Raw genomic sequence first — 19130 nt, forward strand, 5'->3', positions numbered from 1 at the left:
TATAATGTCTGTATAGCTAAAGTCACATCGTCCCATGTAAGTACAGCTAAAATCACTGCACTGATATTGTCTACTTGAGAGGGGATTTTATCAGATGACGCTGCACTTAAAAAATCTGGATTTTATGTGAGCAGAGCGATAGTCTGGAAATGCTTCAAGTGACCACAAGTTTGACAAGCTCTGATTTTGTATTATTTTGGTCAGACTGACATGTTTCCACGCATTTTGAAAGTTTGGTTTTGGTTGACTAACACAACACTTTGTTGTTTTCAAGTGTCTTTTAATTTTAATCTACTAAGTGAAAATCTGATTGTATCATGTGTGATTATGCATGAAGAATGAAATTGCCAATTTAAACCAGACATGACCAGCAAGTATGAATTGTGTGGTGCTTTAATGTTTTCAAGAAAGTAGCTCAGTGTGAGTGATCAGAAAGTGCCTAAAAACACGCAACTCTGTAACTGAGTGGTTTGGACTTTCTCTGCCCAGTTATGCTTTCACTAACAATCTACATTTCCTTTTAGTTTCTACTGGAACCGTTTAGTATAGGTTAACAGGATGTGACATATAATTGCTGATGTAGTTTAGGAAAGAGGGAAACCAGGACATTTACGTGATCACGTATGGCAGAAACACACACAATTACCTGTTTTCAGTTATGAGTAGTATGTTCACTACATATTATTAACTTGTGCCAACTATATCTTATGTGAGAAGAAACAATGTGAATAAGTCAGGAAAATTGACAATTCCCCCTGATGTAGGTGACCGTAGATTATTTATGCCTGCTATCCAGGTGGGAGGCTCAGATGTACTCTGTTCAAAGGTTTGTAAAACGCAAAATACATTACATTTCACGCTAGCACTAATGTCACCCGGCAAGTGAAGAGGAGTGTGAACTGGCAGGTGGTGTTTACAAATGAGAGCACCCAGAACCACAAGCCACCCTGGCACCAGATGCTGATTTGATTATGTGGTGGCATGTAAGAATGTATTAATGTATGTAGCAGGCGAGATGCAACATTCAAAGTGGATTAAGTGAAACAGAAATGACTGTCGCATTTATTTATCCTATTTTACCCAAACAGAGGTGTGATGTTTGAGATTGATTAAGGCCTGTCATGGCATTGGAGTGGTTTCAGAAGGAGATGAAGCGTGTTTCTCAGTTTGAAATGACATTTTTAAGATTAGACCCAGTTTGTAGCACTTTGTTGTGAATGTCCTTTTTTTCTGCACGTTTAAGGAATGCTTTGCTGTAGGCTCAGTTGGCGTTGGGTGAATTTAGCTGGAAATTAGCACATTCACTCATTCAGTTTTATGATTTACCTACCCTCAGTGATATAAAGTGAATAAAAAAACTTTCTTTAAAACCCAGATTCTACTCAACCAAAAGGATTGTGTTAGGTGAGTCTGTTTTCAGTGGCTTCAGTCATGCAAAAAAATTTAATGTAAGCAAAACTGAATGACAGATGGCAGAGTTCAGTTTAAAGTTCTAAAGTGCATATCTAATGCATGCAACGGAACATTACTTTTTAAGTGAATAATTTCTTCGTCACACAATCACAATTAACGTATATATATACATTTATAGATAGATTGAATGCTTTCTCTGTATTTGGAGGCTCTCTATTCTCCAATCCTCCTTTAACTACTAACGGATGCAAATGAAGCTTTGACAGCCCATAGCAGTCGCACCACTCAAATCAAAGCTCCTAATCAACTTTGTATAATTTAACAGTGCATCCTCAGCATTAGTATTCCAGATACTGAGCCCTTTTGGACTGAGGCAAGGATTATCCAAGCTCTTAACATCTTAACTAAGCTGGTTAACACCTGTTTTATTGATATCTGGACGCCATCCTAGGCACTATGTCTTCTGTGGTTCTTTTCTTGCTGTTTCCTGTGGGCAAGTCACTCTCCATCATTTAGGGTATAACCTATGTTTATGTCTGTTTTTCCCACCACAGGAGTGGTTGCAATTTAGCAGCTTCACTAAGGATTAGAAGTTATGACAGTAAATATGCCTGATTGCAAGCTCTCTTATTTCAATCTTATTTGTAATATGATTACATTAGAGAAAAGTCATAAGCAAAGTTAGGATGCAGTTATTTTTTTCAGGCCAAAATCTAGTCACCAGCAGCATATTTAAGAATCCTATACTTAAATTTGCATTCTTGTTCAAATGTGTTTAAGTAATTTGCCAGGGAGAGAAGAAAACAGGCTCTCGTTATTTGTTTATTAGACTTGATATTTTCAGTGGTTCAATAGAAGTGATTCTTAAAAAAGCATTTCATCTGTTGATACAGTATTAGATATTATATGGTTCTATTTGGCTTTACAACCAAAAAAATCAACAGACTTATGTGTTTGTCTTTTTCAAAGTGCCTTGCTGAGGTCAGTGGGGAAAACTTTGAAGAATGGCTCAGGATTTGCCTAAATCATGAGGTATGGATCCTCTTAAGCATTACAGGCATTAGAGCTGAGCTCTATCAATGATTCCATTAACCTAAATTCTAAACCAGGCTTCACATCATGACCATATTAACCTTGCGGATTTTACCAAGCTCTTGAGCCGTTGCTATTTAGATTGACAGGAATGAATGGTCGCTCACATTTATCTGGTTACTGGCTGTTTCCTGCCTCAGTCTGGAAATTATCTGTGTATGACCTCGTGTTTATCTTGGGCCTTCATGTGTCCAGATGCTTTCTGATTATTTTTTTCCATCCTTGTAACTGTAGCAGAAGCTGATTTGGAGATAAGGTAGGTTGTATGGGGATAGAATCGCAATCTGGTGATTCTTAACTTTCCTAGATGAATAATAATCCTTTCAGGCTAACAGTGCGGAAACAAGCAGAGAAGAGAAAGAAACGAGTGTCTGCCTTCATTAGGACAAAGGGAGGGTGAGCAGGAGAGCGTCTGACAAGTCAGTAACGCCTCATTGTCCCTGATCTCAAGTTTCATAAATTTCCACGGCTCTCGTTAAAGGACGTGTCGCTGCTGTCACCAGGCGCTAACTCGTTATCTCCTCAATGCCGTAAAACGCTGTAATTAACATTCAACAACTGTAACCGATCCAGCATTGCTCCTCTCTAGCCGATAATTGCCACACTGTTGTGTTTGCACATAAGTGGGCCTTTTGTGTGTGTGCTTGGGGGTACACATTTATGTGGTTCATTCTGATTGTAAACAGTGGTGAGCAGGCTGTTCATCTGAGCTTAAAGGTGAACTGTTTTCTCTGGGGGTTTTTTTTGTTTAAATCTCTGTCGAAGACTCTTCTCAGTGGTTCTTTTCAGAATATTTGTGCAGACATTTTAAACGTCCAAGAGCAAAATTTAGGCTTTTTAATTTAAAGATCAATGCTGGTGATATCACAAATTCCAAAGCAATGCCTTTCTTTGTTTTTTCACATATCAGTTGTTGCTTATTGGTGAAAAAAAAAAGATGTCCCTGTTAACTCGCCGCTGTCCTTCTTCAATAATTCACACATGCCAGAGAGAGGTGGCTTAAGCCTAGTTTATGCTTCTGCATCACGCCGTCGATGTGACGCCGTCATTGAGCATTCGAAGTTCTGAACCAAGGGAACACGTTGCTCTGCAATTCACCGCCATGCCGCTAGGGGGGTGTGGCTGTGTGTTTGTGCGGTTTCAGGGGTTATAGCCAAATCCTTGCTTTTTCTTGGCAATGGCAACCGAGGTGGAGCAGCTGTATTTGCAGTTGGAGCTCGACAATATTGAAGAACAAATGCTTGTTTTGCAAATGTTGAAGCGCAGGCGACAGAGCAGACGTTTGCGGAGGTGATCTGATGTAGGAAGAAAGACCGGAAAAAGCAACTGCCGGAAATTACGTTCTGAGCAGACCAATCAGAGCCCTTGCGTTCCGCGTCCACGCGACGCATAGTTAGGATTTTTTGGAGGTGCGCGTCAGGCTATGGCGTATGGGTCCATTTCGACGCAGAAACATGAACTAGGCTTTAGTCCCGCATCAGTGTGTGCATACACGAATCAAGCCAGCATCGTAGATAGCTGGTAGAAATGCTTTCAGCAATGCTAGCTTGCCATTTTATACATAGCCCGTTTTACTTTTGTTACTAACTCCCTTGCCGACTCAGAGGCTTATCAGCCACAGATCAGCTTTAAGCACCCATATCACCTCTGTACTCTCACACGACACTGAAGCGCCAAAAAGGTGCATCAGCCCAGCTTGAAAGGCATGTGTGAAATAGACTGTTGGCTGTGAGGATTCTGTCTGTACTATGATTTTTATTTTTTACTCTCTGTCTGTTAGCCATACATGAGCACCCCTCTTAAATCATATCCTCCACTCCATCAAATTCAACCCCCAGTTGGGAATATGTGGCTTTCACACCAGTATCCACTGCTATCCAAGACACACTGGCATAGCCTCCTACTCTTTGTGATATTTTCTCACATTATTTCCAATTTTAGGGATCAGGTTTAATGTTGTACTTTTTGAAGATTTTCAAAGGTGTCAGCTCTGTTTTTGAATGTAATGTGTTTGTTTTCACCTCAGCTGCTCCTGCCTGACCTTACTGGAGCAGCAGCCATCACAATAAGCCCTCATGAATAATTGGTCTGGGTCAACTGATACTCTCTGGCTCCTCACTCCGCTGTCATCTACTTTGTCTGCACCAGCCAAAAGCCAACGATCTGTTTGCGATTCTGCTCAATTGAATCAGTTGAAGTTGATACAGCTCTTATTATTTGAAAGTAACCAGCTAGATGTAAGTTAATACAGGCTACCCTTGCGGCCAACTGCAGAACAAGAGAAGGGATGTCAAATTAGCTGTGTCACAGGGGCTACATTTAGGGGCAACTGCTGTGGTTTGTCAGAGATATGCAATCACCTGGTGCTTTATCTGTATGCTGCTGGCCTTGTATTCATTCTCTAGGGATTAGTGAGAATGCCAGGATAAGGTTTCTGAGAGCCAAGACAGCCCCAGGAGGACAAACAAAACCAAATGGTTGCATACTGTTTCTTGTCCTGGTTTCATGTTCAGGTCAGAGGAGATGAAGTGCAGGTGTCTGGGGACTCAGGTGAGTATCTACGTGATGGGCTAACAGCTTTATCTTCAAACACACAATAGTCTTATTGTCTCACAGATTGTTTCTTTTTGGGCTCATAAAGAAACCTTACATAACAGGAAGTGTCATATTAGGGCTGTTTCTGCCAAAGTAATTCCAGTGCTGCCTCTGAGCCAGAGTCTAATTTAGAAACAGGCCTTTATGTTTCAATCACCAAAGTTGCTGGCACCAGCACCAATAAAACATGCCATGCTACTACCAACTCTTTGCTGAGCCAGAGCACAGAACAGTAGATATCAGGGGCCAGAGGCCAGGTTATGAAGACCAACCAGACCAACTGGAATGTTGTGGACTTTTTTAAAAATCAAGATCCAGTGTCACATAAATCTTCTTAATTCAAAAGGAAGCAGTGAAGAACTGATGTCAACAGCAGCTGAACCCATGAGTTCAGTGTTCCTCTCACTTTTCTTCATTAATTTCTTACAAAACCATTTTGCATCTGTGAACACTACCCAATGTGCCCTGAAGAGCTGCATTCCCACTTACCATTTGCAGCTACGTTTTTAAACTATATTTGCAGCTACATTTGTTAACATTGTTATTTCTAGACCCTGCTCTTAACAGTGCGTATGAATCCTGTTTTTGTCGCAATTCATAAATACTGGTTAGTTTTTGGAAATGGTGCTTTTGATTTACATTTCTTTTTTTTTGGTGCATCAAATAATTTAATTTTGTCTCCTTCTCTTGGGATAGGGTTAGTAGAGATGTAGAAGCATCTGCATTCATTACGTTTCTTGGTTTTTCCACTGTGTATGTGCCCCTGTCGGATGCTAGAAAACTAAACTTGCACCTTTATTTCTCAGGACTAAGATTCCGTTTGTGTCGGGCTGTGGCTTAACCCCATATATATAGATAACCTGTTCTTTTAGCAACTCACAGCACCCTTTGTGGTTTTACGTTTGCACAATAGGTACACAGGTTGTGGTTTTTCTCACATTTTCACAATGGATCACCACCAACGACACTGCTGTCACTGCAAAGTGCGAACTCTCACTGCTTCCTCTCCTTCCTTCCTGTTAGAAATATATGGGGATTGAAGCGATATCATTATTCCCCAGATAGATGATGTCAAGCCAGTGAGACTTTTGACATGCATGTTACCCTCATTACATTTCTTGATTCTCTTGTTGCTGTCAGAACTTTGGATAAAAAACCTGTTTAGTTGTTCACTGAGTGGTAAAAGATTCCATGCTTCTGCTCATTAGAAAACTCAGGCCATAGAGGAACTTAGCTTCCTTTTAAGTTTGTTTTTAGTGTAATATCCTTAGGCTCAATAAAGTATCAATGTCAGCTGATGCGTGGTGGAGACACAAAGACACGCTTTCAGCTAGAGTGCTAAATTATGTGCTTAATTCATTTTCATGCTTGTATTGGTTCTAATTTGACCTACAACTTCAACAAGGCTGTCTGAAGCCTTTACACTTCCTTGATTAGACATAGATATGGAAAATCGTGTCTCTGACTGTGAGGAATTTTGTAGATTGTATGGAAGTTTGCACACAACTGAAACAAAAATGTCCATTACAAACCAGATGAACAAAGGAGAATTTGCTCTTTTCAGGGGTTTGCAGAAGAGATGATGGAAAGCATAAATGAGGGAAAGTGTCATCATATGGTATCTTTTTATTAGATTGTTAAAGATAGATCTAATTTTGATTTGGGCTAATGCGAGGAACACTATCACCCATTGACTATGGGTGTCTTATGACTTACTTGACGTACTTCGCTCAACAGTCTTGTGCTTTTACTTGCAGTTTCAGTTCAGAGACTGGGCCAACTGCGAAAACAGGGTCATTTTAAAAGCTTCTGCATTCCCTGTTCAGTTCATGAATTCCAGCGCCCCACCTCCATCCATTGTTTCGACCCCTGGAGGCATAACTATATTAGGGTCTTTGAGAGAGCATTAAACAAATCTGCTGCCGCTGTTTACAAGGTATTCAGCCATTCTAAGTACAAGTGACAGACTAATTTACCTGGAAACACATTTGCCACAGCACCTCCTGGTTCTTTACATGCATGGTATTTATCAAACGAAAATTTGGAACTGTCTGACTTGCCTGTTTTACTATCTTTGTCCTAGAGCTGGGGCTGGTAAAACACAGTGAAATATGTGCTGCAGTCAAAATAGAACATAAAAATATCCCAGACTAGAGCCAGATTTACACCCTGTCAGAGGGAAGTGGTTACTTTTATAACACAATTCCACTGGAGATAACATCTCACGGCTTTCATAAAGTCATCGGGTAAAAACAGGGCATTTGTTTTTATTTGTTTTGTTTGTCTTTTGTGTTCTTTTTCACACACAGAACATTATTGTGTACTTCAAGCAACACCCCAGATGAAAAAAGTAGCTGAACAGTCACTTTATTATTCAACATACAGTATGTAGCTAGAAATGCGGCAGTGAGGGTTGATATGCGTTTGTGTCCATGTATGAACGCTCTGGTGACCTCAAACCTGGCAACAGCCCCTATTAATAGCTGGTATTCTGACAGTTTTTCTACAAAGCCAGGACAAAATTAGCTGAGCTGTGTGCTGGCTTGTAGCACCCTAATATAACATGGAGCCTGCTGACTGAGCTCTGCCGAGACTGATCACTGTTGTCTAGCCAACTGCGCTTTGCATCTTTAGCAGGAGACACTTTGTTGCACTTCACAGGTCATGATAAACTGACATGTGTACAGCTGTTATCAGATCAGTTTGTTCATTACCTTTGATTAAATTTACAGTAAGACATTTCTGATAATAATGCGATGCACAGTTTAGTGCAGACATCCAGAACAACAATTTAGAAATATTATGTATATTTACGCTCTCCGGCATCATTATGGATTTATATTCTAAAAGTCATATATGTAAAGTAAGTGAGTATAAGAACTCTAATGTCAATTTGTGTAAGCCTCCCGACATCCCTGCTTTAAACATGTTGGAGATGAGGTGTGTGCTTGTTTTTAATCATATCTGCGCAGTCCACACCTCTTTTGAGCCTTGCTCTTTTCCCCCTTTTCTACCTCCCCCTGACCTGACTATTTACTCAGCATCTCCCTCCCTAATGAGGAGCGTTCCTTCATCAGCCATGTTTAAACTGCAGACAGGATTAACTCAGCTAAAGACTTAATGCACACGCACAGTCGCTCCATGGTCTGTTTGCTGTTTCCAGGCTGCAGATTGACATGCTGCTCTGTTAGGCTTTCCTCTCGCGCTCGTTTTCTGCCTCTCTGGGCTCCCCTTGCCTCCTCCCTCGTCCTCATTTTGCCTGAATTAATTGAGTTCTCATTTTTGTGAGAAAGCTCACAGGAGGGCTGTGTGAGGATAGAGAAGAGTGATAGAGAGAATGAGAAAGACAGAAGAAGATCAGTGGCAGAAGCCTAAGGGATATAGTTCTCCCATAGGTAGACAGTCACCCGTTTCCTCTGGGATGCAGAGGCCCTTCCACTGTGACTTAAATCTTTATCCTCTCAACAGTCATCTCTTAGCACTTTAGGGAAAAGACCTATTGGCTGGTGATCAGGGTCAAGCAGATGTGTGTCCGTCCGCCCCCCCCCCCCCCCCCCCCCCCCCCCCCCCGTCTCAAGGGAGTTATTTGATCTCTTTGTATCTAGAAAGCTAAAAAGTGCACAAAGTGGAAAAGTGTTGAAATATTTTAACTACTAATGAATGACTTCAGAAAAGACAAGCTACACACGACCTACAATATCTCATGTACAGCACTATATTTTGTGTGCTAACCAGCAAGCTCATCAACTGCAAAACTGTAGGTGACACACAAAACAAATTCTGACCAAAGCACCAAATATGTGGCCGAAAGACTGCGAGGGCTATTGCTATGGAAACGAACCACAGGCAGGATGTGACCCTGTATTTTCCCTTGGCTGCAGTCATTTCAAAAGCTAGATATTGAAACAGCAGGCATGATGTGCACACATGGACTCCACCTTGGCCTGAACCCTTTCAATTATAAACCATTACAACTTCTTCCTTTGCAATATTCATGCAGATGGAGATAACTCCATCAGAAGTCTTAGGTTTCTGTAAGTTGAGATAAACACTTGCCGAGTTGTAACAGCCAATCGCCCGCCTCTATTCCTCAATGTCACTGCCTTAGCACTCAATAATTCAAAGCTTGGCGGTAATGAGCTCCCCGCAGGCCCTGTCCCCAAGGAGCCTTCCCACTGTGCCCTACTGTAATGTAGTTATATCTCATGTCAGCTTTCAAATCAATTACATTTCTATCTGATGGCTAAGTAATTGCTCCTGATTGAGTTTTTAGCACGCCAGCCAAGTGTGTGGTTTCCAAATTCAAGCCAGACAAAACAGGAAGCTTCATCAAATGAAACTGTATTTCATCCTGATTGAGGCTGCTTGCATGATAAGCACAACTGCAATTATGATAATAATAACAATAACAATCTGTGTTTTCTCAGCTTTGTTTTTTCTCTCTTTGCTTACCAGATGAATTTTTACCCCAAAGACAATGAACAATGTTTACTTTACTCAAGATGCAAAGGCTGATTTGATTGTTTGTAGCTTGTACAGTTTAGTAGATTATATGCAAGCCATGAAACAATGATGTAAGGGTCTTGAGTTTGAGCTGTGGCAGACTACTTCTGCAGAACTACACACTGCTCTGTACCCTGTAATGTTTACATCTTCTAAGGTTTTTGTTTTGGATAAATAGTTTGCCATTGTTTTTTGGCATAGTGTCAAGAAATAACACAATAACAAGTCCAGTCTGTTGTGTATAACATCTAGCCAGCAACAAAGGTCAGAACAGTACTGTATATTTCAGATCATTTGGGGTTGAGTTTAATTCACACAGCTTGGATGCATGAATAGATTGATGGACAGAGGGATGGATGATCAACAAACAGAAAACGAATGGGTGTATGAGGAAAGATAGATGAATATACACATGAATGGATGGATGACTGGACACAAGTATGGAAAGATGGATCAACACAATGCATGCCTGGGTGGACTATGGAATTCTTTATTGGAGAGGTATTGGGATGGATGAGGAGGAGGGTGCCATGGTTAGGTGCATCAGCAACTAAATAGTGATAAATTGTGGCTGCTGTCAGCAGCACTGAGTATAACAGACATAGTAAAGCAACCCGGCACATCCATAATCAGCAGACACGAATGATTGTCTTCATGCCAGAAGAGAACTTCTCCGGAAATAAAGCACTGACAGTATCTGCCAACCTGTCTCTCTATCCTCACTTCATCATCCCTTTTCCTTTTTATATCCCTTTGCCGTTGGTGTTCTTGCCCTTTAACTCTCTTCACTTGTTTTATCCTCCTCATTTCTCTTCTTAAGGCCGCACATCTCTTTGTCTGTCTCTCTTGCTCCCTCTAACACTGTCTTTTGTGTTAACAGCCTTCCATTTTTTGCACTGGGGGAGCCACTGGGTGCACATCTACAATCTCGCCTTTCATTTCATGGCTTCTGGAAATGGATGTTTTACTGCCTTCATTAAGGCATGCAGCAGTCAGCGCTGTGTTTTCCCTTTGAAGTTTAGCTCCATGAACCTCGCCATTAGAGGACATTATAGCCCAAGATTTCAGGGCACAGTGGAACACTGTATAATTTGATTAGTGTTATTAATCAAGTGGAATACTGCTCCTTTTGCCCCCATCTCTCTCCCCTCCTCCCCCTTTTTTACCATTCCACTTGTGCTTTCAAACACTTTAGACATTCCCTCCTTTCTTCTCCCCACCTCATCCATGCATTTCTCTAACGCTTGCACTACAAAACACATGAAGTGAAACTGACAAAAAGTCCTACACATTTCGTTTTAAAAACAATGATTTACCACTTGTTTCTTGTTTTTTCCTGCATCCCTCTACAGCTCTTTCTCCACACCCCTTGAGCCATGCCCCCCTCTCTTTACCCAGGACATAAATCAATTGAGATGAAAGTTCCATAATTGTGCTTGCTGGGAGGGATTTTGAGCAAAATTGCACTATGAATTTTTTAAAGGGAATTTTTACTAGCTGTTCAGCGAGACTTGGGCGGCGAAGGAAGGTGAGGCCACGAGGATTTATGGGCCTGGATTCGTCATTACTGGAGTAATTTTCCTGCAAATGATAGTGCAGCACCCTAGAGGGGGGAGCACTGCCCGCCTGGGAGAGTACAAACCTGCTTAATCTCTTGTGGAGAGAGAGCAGCTCAGAGCACTAATATCATCTGTAAGGGACTGAGGCTCCATTTGTTCATATCTAAACCACAGCCAGTGTCTTTGTGATTCATAGTAAGTTATTGCTCAGATTTAGTTCCAAGTGAAGTGACACAAGTTGATTTCATTAAAAATAATAGTTGTTTCAAATTGTTATAAGAAGCAGGTATTTTTGTATATTTATGATGGCGTATAGTCACAGAATATCTACATTTTGCCATATAACTTTTCAATGAAATCAGTGTAATTGCAAAGGTTGATGCAGGCACTGTGCTGGCTGTGCATAAGCACTGCAGTAGCTAAGGTTTATTAAGATGCCTTCTCCCTATTTTCTCTCTGTAGTTTCATTTCTGTTTGTAGAATCTGTTTGTAGAATGTATGTACACCTCATGCTGATTTCTACCTACTTTGCCAAGCTGCCATATTGTTTCTTCATGAAGGGTCTCTACCTGTCTCTCTAACTTTGGTCTCTCCTTCCTCCTCATTTAACCTTTCTCAGTCCAATATGGCTGACGTTGTGTCTCCATCTCTTTAGGTGCAGCCAGCAGCAGTGGCCCTCCTCAAGGTTAGTGCGTCCATGATGCCAGGTCTTATTCTGTATACTGCCTGCTGTCCAGTCAATTTTACAGTTCAGTAGCTTGAGAAGCAGAGGAGTTAAATCTGCCGCAAGAAGGAGAAAGAAAGAGAGGGTAGGAGGAAAGGAGAAACAAAATTATTGTGCACCCTGTCACTGACTGAAGTGGATCTCATTCCAGGCACACTAACAACTCAAGACAATTAGTCACTTCTCACTAGGCTAGACCTAAAACTCACTTGAGTGCCAAAAAGAGGCAGGGAGTAAAGAACCCACTGCAGCTACAGGAGCAACTCAGTGGAGAGAGCATACTTGGAGATGAAAATGTTTTGCTCGGACGTTCCCTTTCTTGGTGCCTTTTTTTATATAGAGATAACAATAGGATAATAGAACTTTGATTAATACACTGATCAAGTTTTAAAATACTGTACAAAATTACTACACTACACTACACTTTTTCACGATGATTTATTCTCCTTATGAGAGTGTGCAGAATTTACTGTATGTTCATAGATATTGTGTGTGTGAGCTGTTAATATCCATCTTGATCTAAAGCATATATTTCATAGCATTATTCAAGATAAACAAATCAGCAGTCCTTTACATTCCATCTAAGGGTTTGTCTAAGATAGTGTGCAGCCAGAGATGAGTAGGAGAGATGAGCCCCATAGCCTCAGCCACCAAATGCTCCTGAACAAAAGTGAAGCATGACTAAGGTGGGTGGTGCGTGGAAGATCAGGGAGTGGAAAGAGAGAAAAGTTTGTCCTAGGCCCTTTGCAGAGACGCAGCATGACCAATTGAGGTGAAGGGGATGAATAAGGCCATTCACTGGGCCTAATGAAAGAGCTCCTGCCGGGCCATGAATGAGGGTGGGCCCATCTGCACCACATAGGCGTGCACAAACCAGTGACCTCGAAAATTACCCAGGAAGCACTTCAGGACAGTCACCCCAGCAACAGGCTGGGGTTTGCATGGTAACCAGCCGCTTCAATCAGTGCCTGGCAGCATCTCACACAGAGCAAATTTCTCTTTCAGTATTGAAAGAAGTCCGTGTGAAATCAACTTCACGGGACATCCCCCAATTTTTTTTCTTCAGGAGGGAGCTGCCAATGATTGTCCCTTGTGAAAACGTTTTACGAGATGTCTCCCTTTGGATTTTTCATCAGACATACACACTATATGCAGTGTTATAAATAGATTAATCAGGGTTACATGATATATATGAAAATATTTGGGAGGATTTTAAATAGTTTCTATTACAAAGATTACAGATGAGGAGAAAGATACTTTAAATACCCCTGGAGACTGGAGATTAAGTTTACAAGCCTCTCTGAGGATCTAGTTCATTGGGCCTTATCTGTGATATTTGGTTTAATATATTCAGTGTTGATGAGCCAGAGCCATGCAGGTCATTGAAGTTTCATTCCCTCTCTGTTCCCCTATGGAACTTTTGACAGCGTGAAATGACAATCCGCCCCTGCACGCATCTCCCACGTCAAAAAGTAATGAGATTGTGCTGCCTGAAATATCACTACAAAGCATCAGGCCTGCACTCGGGTCTGACTACACCTTCAAACAGTGCTGCCTGCCAGCTCGCCTGCCTGCTGCAAAAGAAACGAACAAAAACAATCAGAATCAGAGACAGAGGAACGGCAAGGGAAGCTCCCCACGCTGAGACAAACGAACAAGCCTGGGCCTTTTATCCTGAGAGTGATTAGCCATCCGAAACGTTTTAAAACCCCTCTTTGAGTGTGTTCCTCAAACGAAAGAGTTCCATTGAGGAGTGGTGGTGAGATGTTTCTCACTGGGAAGCGCCAGTGATCTAGTCTCTAATTGTGGCACCACTGACAAGGCTTGTGTGTCTCTGAGCTTTTTAAGCAAGGCTTTTTGCTACACTCCTGTCAGATCCACCACCAAAGGCACCAATGAAGAAAGGGGCCAAGCAGATTCTGTTCTCACATCCATCTGCCTATTGCTTTGTGCATAAAAACAGGCCTAATTTAACACACTAATAGTCCCTGATCCTAATATGACCACAACTAGTTGCTCTAAATGCAGTGTTTGGTTTCTGATATGCAGTAATTCGTGTCTTTGCCTCTTTTGTGTTTGTTCATGTCACTGATGAAATTCTCAGCTTCACAAAAATGTGAAACAAACTTGCGACAAACTGATAAAAACGTTACCTCTTCTTCTGCAGCAGAGCAACAACATAGTTTTGTTTCACATCTTTAGCAGCATTCATTATCTGAATATAAAGCTGTTCTAAAGCTAGATTGTTGAAGGTTTTAGCAATAGGATACAGGCAGGTTGAAGAATCAAACAATCACTGATGGTGGGGGTGCAAAAAGGATGAGTTGAAGGGGTAGAAAAAAAGAAAAGGAACTAAGCCCTAGCTCATAAAAATCAGTATTATAACAACATTAATTGATGCTGCTGAGTACCATATGTGACACCATATGGAATAGCTGCCCCAGAGGCCTGCTATAATAGACAGCCTGCAGTGGTGCTCACAACTTGGCACATTTACAAACAAGGGACGTCCCATTAATATCAGCCACACAGACTGAGCAGGAGACAGCAACAAAAGGGAGTGAGAGTGTTAGAATGAAGGGGGGGGGGGGTTGATAGAATGAGGAGACAGAACCAAGTCAATTCTTATTTTCTTTTAATCCCATCTTTTGACATTTTTCTACCACTTGCTTTTTACCATTTCTGCCTAATAAAGGTTTACTTTACAAGCATATCAACATGATTCAGCTTCTCTACTCCCACAGTTCCTTAATTACAGTAATAAATGGCCCCTCCCTTCTGGGTTGATCATACCGCCCTCAGTCTGCCCACCTGCCACTCCCTGCACAGATGTCCAGTGGTCCTTTCATCATACACACATACACACACTTCGGCAGGTGAGGAGATTCATGGCAGTTTGATAAAGGTGGCGTGAACAAGCTCTGTTTAACCTCTGTGTGCCTAATCATAGGGCAGCTGTTATTTACTGCTGCTGTCTTATGTTTCCTGTCCTTGTTTCTCACAACACTGCTCTTGTCTAAAGACTACATTATCTTTATCTCTGTTTGTCTCATGACATAAATGGTGTTCCAATGGGCAAGGTTATAGATTCCTTTCAAATAGAATTTAATAGATCAATTGTAAATGTTTTCTAGGACTGGATATTGCCACTGATTTCCTGAATTGATTCAATTTCAATTCAGAAGGTTGCGATTCAGTTCGAGTTGCAGATTCGATTCAGTATCGATTACTTTAAGTACAAATCTGGCTTGGTTACAAAAGAGGTTTCTACAAAAGTAATTGCAAAAACAAAAAAAAAAAGATTTTTAAATGAATGAAATACACTTTTTGGTCAGGTACATTATTAAAATGTTGCTTGCTCTTGTCAAACTTCTCTCGGTTTCTAGATCCAAAATGCAGCCACACATCTGCCTTCAGACACAACAGTGCCGCTATCGGTGTTGTTGTTTCTGTCATGACTTCCCTGTACACGTTCTTCCTAACACATGCGTGGATCTAATTGTTCAATGTTGCAAGAATAGTCATTTGAATCTAGTCTTGTGGGATTAAGCAACAAAACTCCTAACACAAATAGTGCCAGAAATGTCATATAATAAGCAATCGATTTAAGGATTTCATAAATCAATATTGGTTTTTACTAATGAAAATCGATTAAAAAATTTTACTCAGCCCTGACATCTTATAAGATCAAAGCTCTTGAAAATGCGCTGGGCATAATCTTTGAATGACAGTATATTATAAACAGAACTGTATTATTAGACCTGAGTGCGGAATCTGCAGACAAACCTGCCTCCACTTTTATAGCTGGAATGGATATATATCCTTTTTGACAGAGGCTCTACTGTTTCTCCATAGAAGCTCAGAGCACAGAGGGAAAGATAGCCCTCTGAAACAGTTGTCAGCCATTCTGTTGAGTTTCATAGAATGTGAGGTGAAACAAGAATATTGTGCAGCTGTTTCCTCTGAGACAGAGGGAGGCATATGAAGAGCAAAAGGGAGGAAAGAGAAAGTGGGGAGGAGGAAAGGGGAGAGCAAAAGAGAGCTCTATGTTCTGTGATGTGCTGTGATGTAGCTGAAGCTTTAGGTCAAATGCTGCCAGTGTTTTGTGTTCATCTTCGTCTTGTCTTCCCAGTGCTCCTTTAAATTATTCACTGCCTGAAGTATGCAATGTAGCTGCCTCCCTCTTCCCTCTTCCCTCCTTCTCTCTACATTGCTCTGTTTCCTCCTTTCCTCTTTCATATGACAGCTTGTTTCAATTCCACATGCACACATTTACCATCACCCACCCAGCTTTCATTACAGACTCCATCTCTCACACGCTTCCTTTCATTCTTGCTCGTCTCTCTCTAGATCTTCCTGACTGCCAGACGAGAGGCAGCCATGTCATTTTTAGAGGAGAAGCTACCAGCTGTTAGCATCAGCTCAGTGATCTCTCCAGCATTCTTCATGCATCTTTCTACCTCCCTCACACTCTTCAATTTTAGCCCATCCAAGATGGGCTGCATGACAATGTTTTTAGTCCCTCTTTCTTATTGTTTTCTCATTTCACTTCTTTTCTGTAACTTTTGCTCATTTTGCCTAGGTGAATTGTGAGATAAACCCGAAATGAACACCTAGTCATCTGGCCATTTAGTGCTTCGGTTTAAAGATGTTTCCATCAGTGATTTCCTAAATACCATTCCTGTACAGACAAAGAGAAAGACTAAAAGCCAAGGGCATGGTGGGACTTGGGTAAATTATTATATATATTTACTATCACAAAGTTTTTAGCCATAATACATACCTGAGGTAGCATGCAAATGAGTGCACATGCTGGGCATCTCTGTGTCTCGAAGTTTTCCTTGCAAACCCCTGCTTTTTGTAAAAATGTATTTGTCATTTTAATTAGCAAGATGCAAACCCCAGTGTTAAGTCATTTTTGGACAGCAAAGGTATGAGGATAAGCTTTGCCTCTTATGGCCACCTGAGGAGAGAGCAGAGTGGAGAGAGTCATTCATTCCCAGCTCTAGCCATTGCCACAGGACACTCATTTGTAATTCTTACCCTGCCTACAATAACGTTTGATCATTGCAGAAGGGGAATAGGAGGAACAGGGAGGGGCAAGAGAGTCAAAGCTTTCACCCTCTCTCTTAGCTCCCCTCCCCAGACTCCTTACCCTCCCTCTCGCAATTGCTGTCACCCCGTATGAATGCCCCCTTTGGCCCAATGACAAGTCGAGCGTGAAACGCTTGGCTGCCCCCTGAAATTAGCAGTAGAGCCCCCCGGCGGCACATGCTTCTCATGACCAGCACACAGTGGGCTGCCGCCAGATTCTTTTTATTATGGCTGTGGCCTGCCAGCCCCCTGACTCTACTCCTTCTGCCTCTTCCTCCATCCCACCTCCTTCTGTTCCCTCTTCCCCCTGTGCATCGGCCAGAGCTCAGTAAACAGCATCTGTAGTGCTCATCACATTACTGTCATAGGGAGGAAAAGGAAGGAGGGAGCCAGGCTCTCTGTGGGTGTTGCTGTTATCTCTGTGTATCTAAATGCTTTATGTGTGCATGCACTATGTCATTTTGTGTGAACACAGATAGTATGTATATGCATATGCGCTGTGTGTACATGTCTCTGTGTGTTGGCTTGACTGGATTAGAGAGGAGAGAGAGTGAGCAGTTGCAGTACAGAGAGTGAAAGAGAGAGAAGGAGAGTAGCAGTACAAAACAACGCCTGGAGGCTCAATCTGTTCCTCACTGAGCTACATCAGTGTTAGAGACGGCGGCCCGGGCCGTGGGGAAGCCTCCATTCGCTCCATCAAACTGTCAGGCAGCCAGCAGAGCTGCACAGGGAGACTCTCAGCTGCCCCCAGGGCCAGTTCAAGTCAACATCCCATTTCCTTGCCTCCTCGCCTAATTTCTCCTATGCCCCGACTTAAATTTCCAATGCCCAGTGTCTGCCGCTGCAACTCAGCAGCACCAGGCCCAGGGCCATGTCAAAACACAGTGAGGTTGTGCATGTGTATACGGGCTTGCCTCTAAAGGGGGGATAACAAATCAGCTAAAGTCACACAATCAGCAGAGACTGGAGGAAGCAGGGGGATTTTATGAAAGACAGTACAAAAAAGAAATCTGTGGCTTTTTTTTTTCAAATATACTCGTAGCACAGTTGTGCATTCCCCGTCCCTTCAGGTTTCTGGCAGTCTTTCTCTCTGAGCTGAATAAATGCTCCCTGTTCCTTCATACATCTGCCATTAGTGTCTGTTTTTCCCCTGCCAAACTACTCCAAGGATCACACAAGCAGCCCAGCCAGTTTTGTCACTCTCCCAGGGTTCTGCTGAAAGCAAAGGTTGGGGGATTTGGAGAGGACAAGCCAGTCATTTAATTTAGTGAAGAAGGGGGACTACTCTTCAAGTTTATCCACACTCCTATCACCATCAATCTGTCCATGTACCGCACCCCTGCATCCCCCTCTTCCTCCTTGACTTTACCACATACTTTGCATGGAAGTGAGGTAGAGCACTGCCAGGTCTCAGTGCTGTTTACATGGACTCTGGGTAATGTTAAAGTCTGCTTAGTTTGGCCCGAGGTCAGAACTATATCTTTCCTCACCCTGTCTTGATTTACATGGCCCCGCTGACTCTTTCCTTAAGTGTGTCAGCTCTAAACCAGAGGCCTCTGTGTATCTGGCTAATGCAAAGATCATCCCAAGCTTGTCTTTTTCAATCCTCCCTCTCTCTCATTATCTCTGTCCTTTCTCAATAGGCCTCTATGAAAGGTGCTTTTGCTGAAGCTGTTGCTGTTTGCACAACCACCTCCCAGGTCCCAGGCTCAAATATGGTTTTGTGTGAGAGCCTGTCTTTGTCTGCTGGTCGATATCATTTCTGCTCAGCAGAGCTTTTTCCCTCCATCTCATTCCCTGTGGACCCTGCATCTTCACTGGAATCAATACTTTCCTAATCCAGAGCTCCCAGGCTGAACCTAGGTAATCAGCTGACTTCCGATGCCGCCTGCTGAGGAGGTCAAGGGTCAAATGGCTGTATGTATTTGATCCTGTGATCAGATCACTCTTCTAGGTTGTGCTTTAAGATACAGCTATTGGGGTCAAGAGAAATCTCTTGCATTTTTTTCTGTGGTATTGAGAGTTAAATGTAGTCATCCATTTGTTATTATATGAGCCAAAAAAAACTTAAGGATAAACAGCAAGTTCCCTGAAGTCTTTTTATTTTATTTTAATTTATTCTGTTTGATTTCCTTTTGTTTTTATTCCAT

General features: G+C 42.0%; 1 protein-coding gene across 10 annotated transcripts in view; it reads left to right on the forward strand.

Moving 5' to 3' along the window:
- fbrsl1 (fibrosin-like 1) overlaps positions 1-19130 on the forward strand; it is a 260510-nt gene that overhangs the window by 150323 nt on the left and 91057 nt on the right. For 7 of the 10 annotated variants that reach the window (XM_072388437.1, XM_072388438.1, XM_072388442.1 and 4 more), the window contains exon 5: positions 11818-11847. The exons of the other annotated variants lie outside the window; for them this stretch is intronic. In XM_072388437.1, coding sequence (XP_072244538.1) covers positions 11818-11847 — 30 coding nt within the window. The remainder of the gene's footprint in view (positions 1-11817; positions 11848-19130) is intronic. 10 annotated transcript variants of the gene reach the window in all.

Source organism: Leuresthes tenuis, unplaced genomic scaffold (assembly GCF_036924035.1).
Source record: "Leuresthes tenuis unplaced genomic scaffold, fLeuTen1.0.hap1 SCAF_6, whole genome shotgun sequence".
Classification (NCBI taxonomy): Eukaryota; Metazoa; Chordata; class Actinopteri; order Atheriniformes; family Atherinopsidae; genus Leuresthes; species Leuresthes tenuis.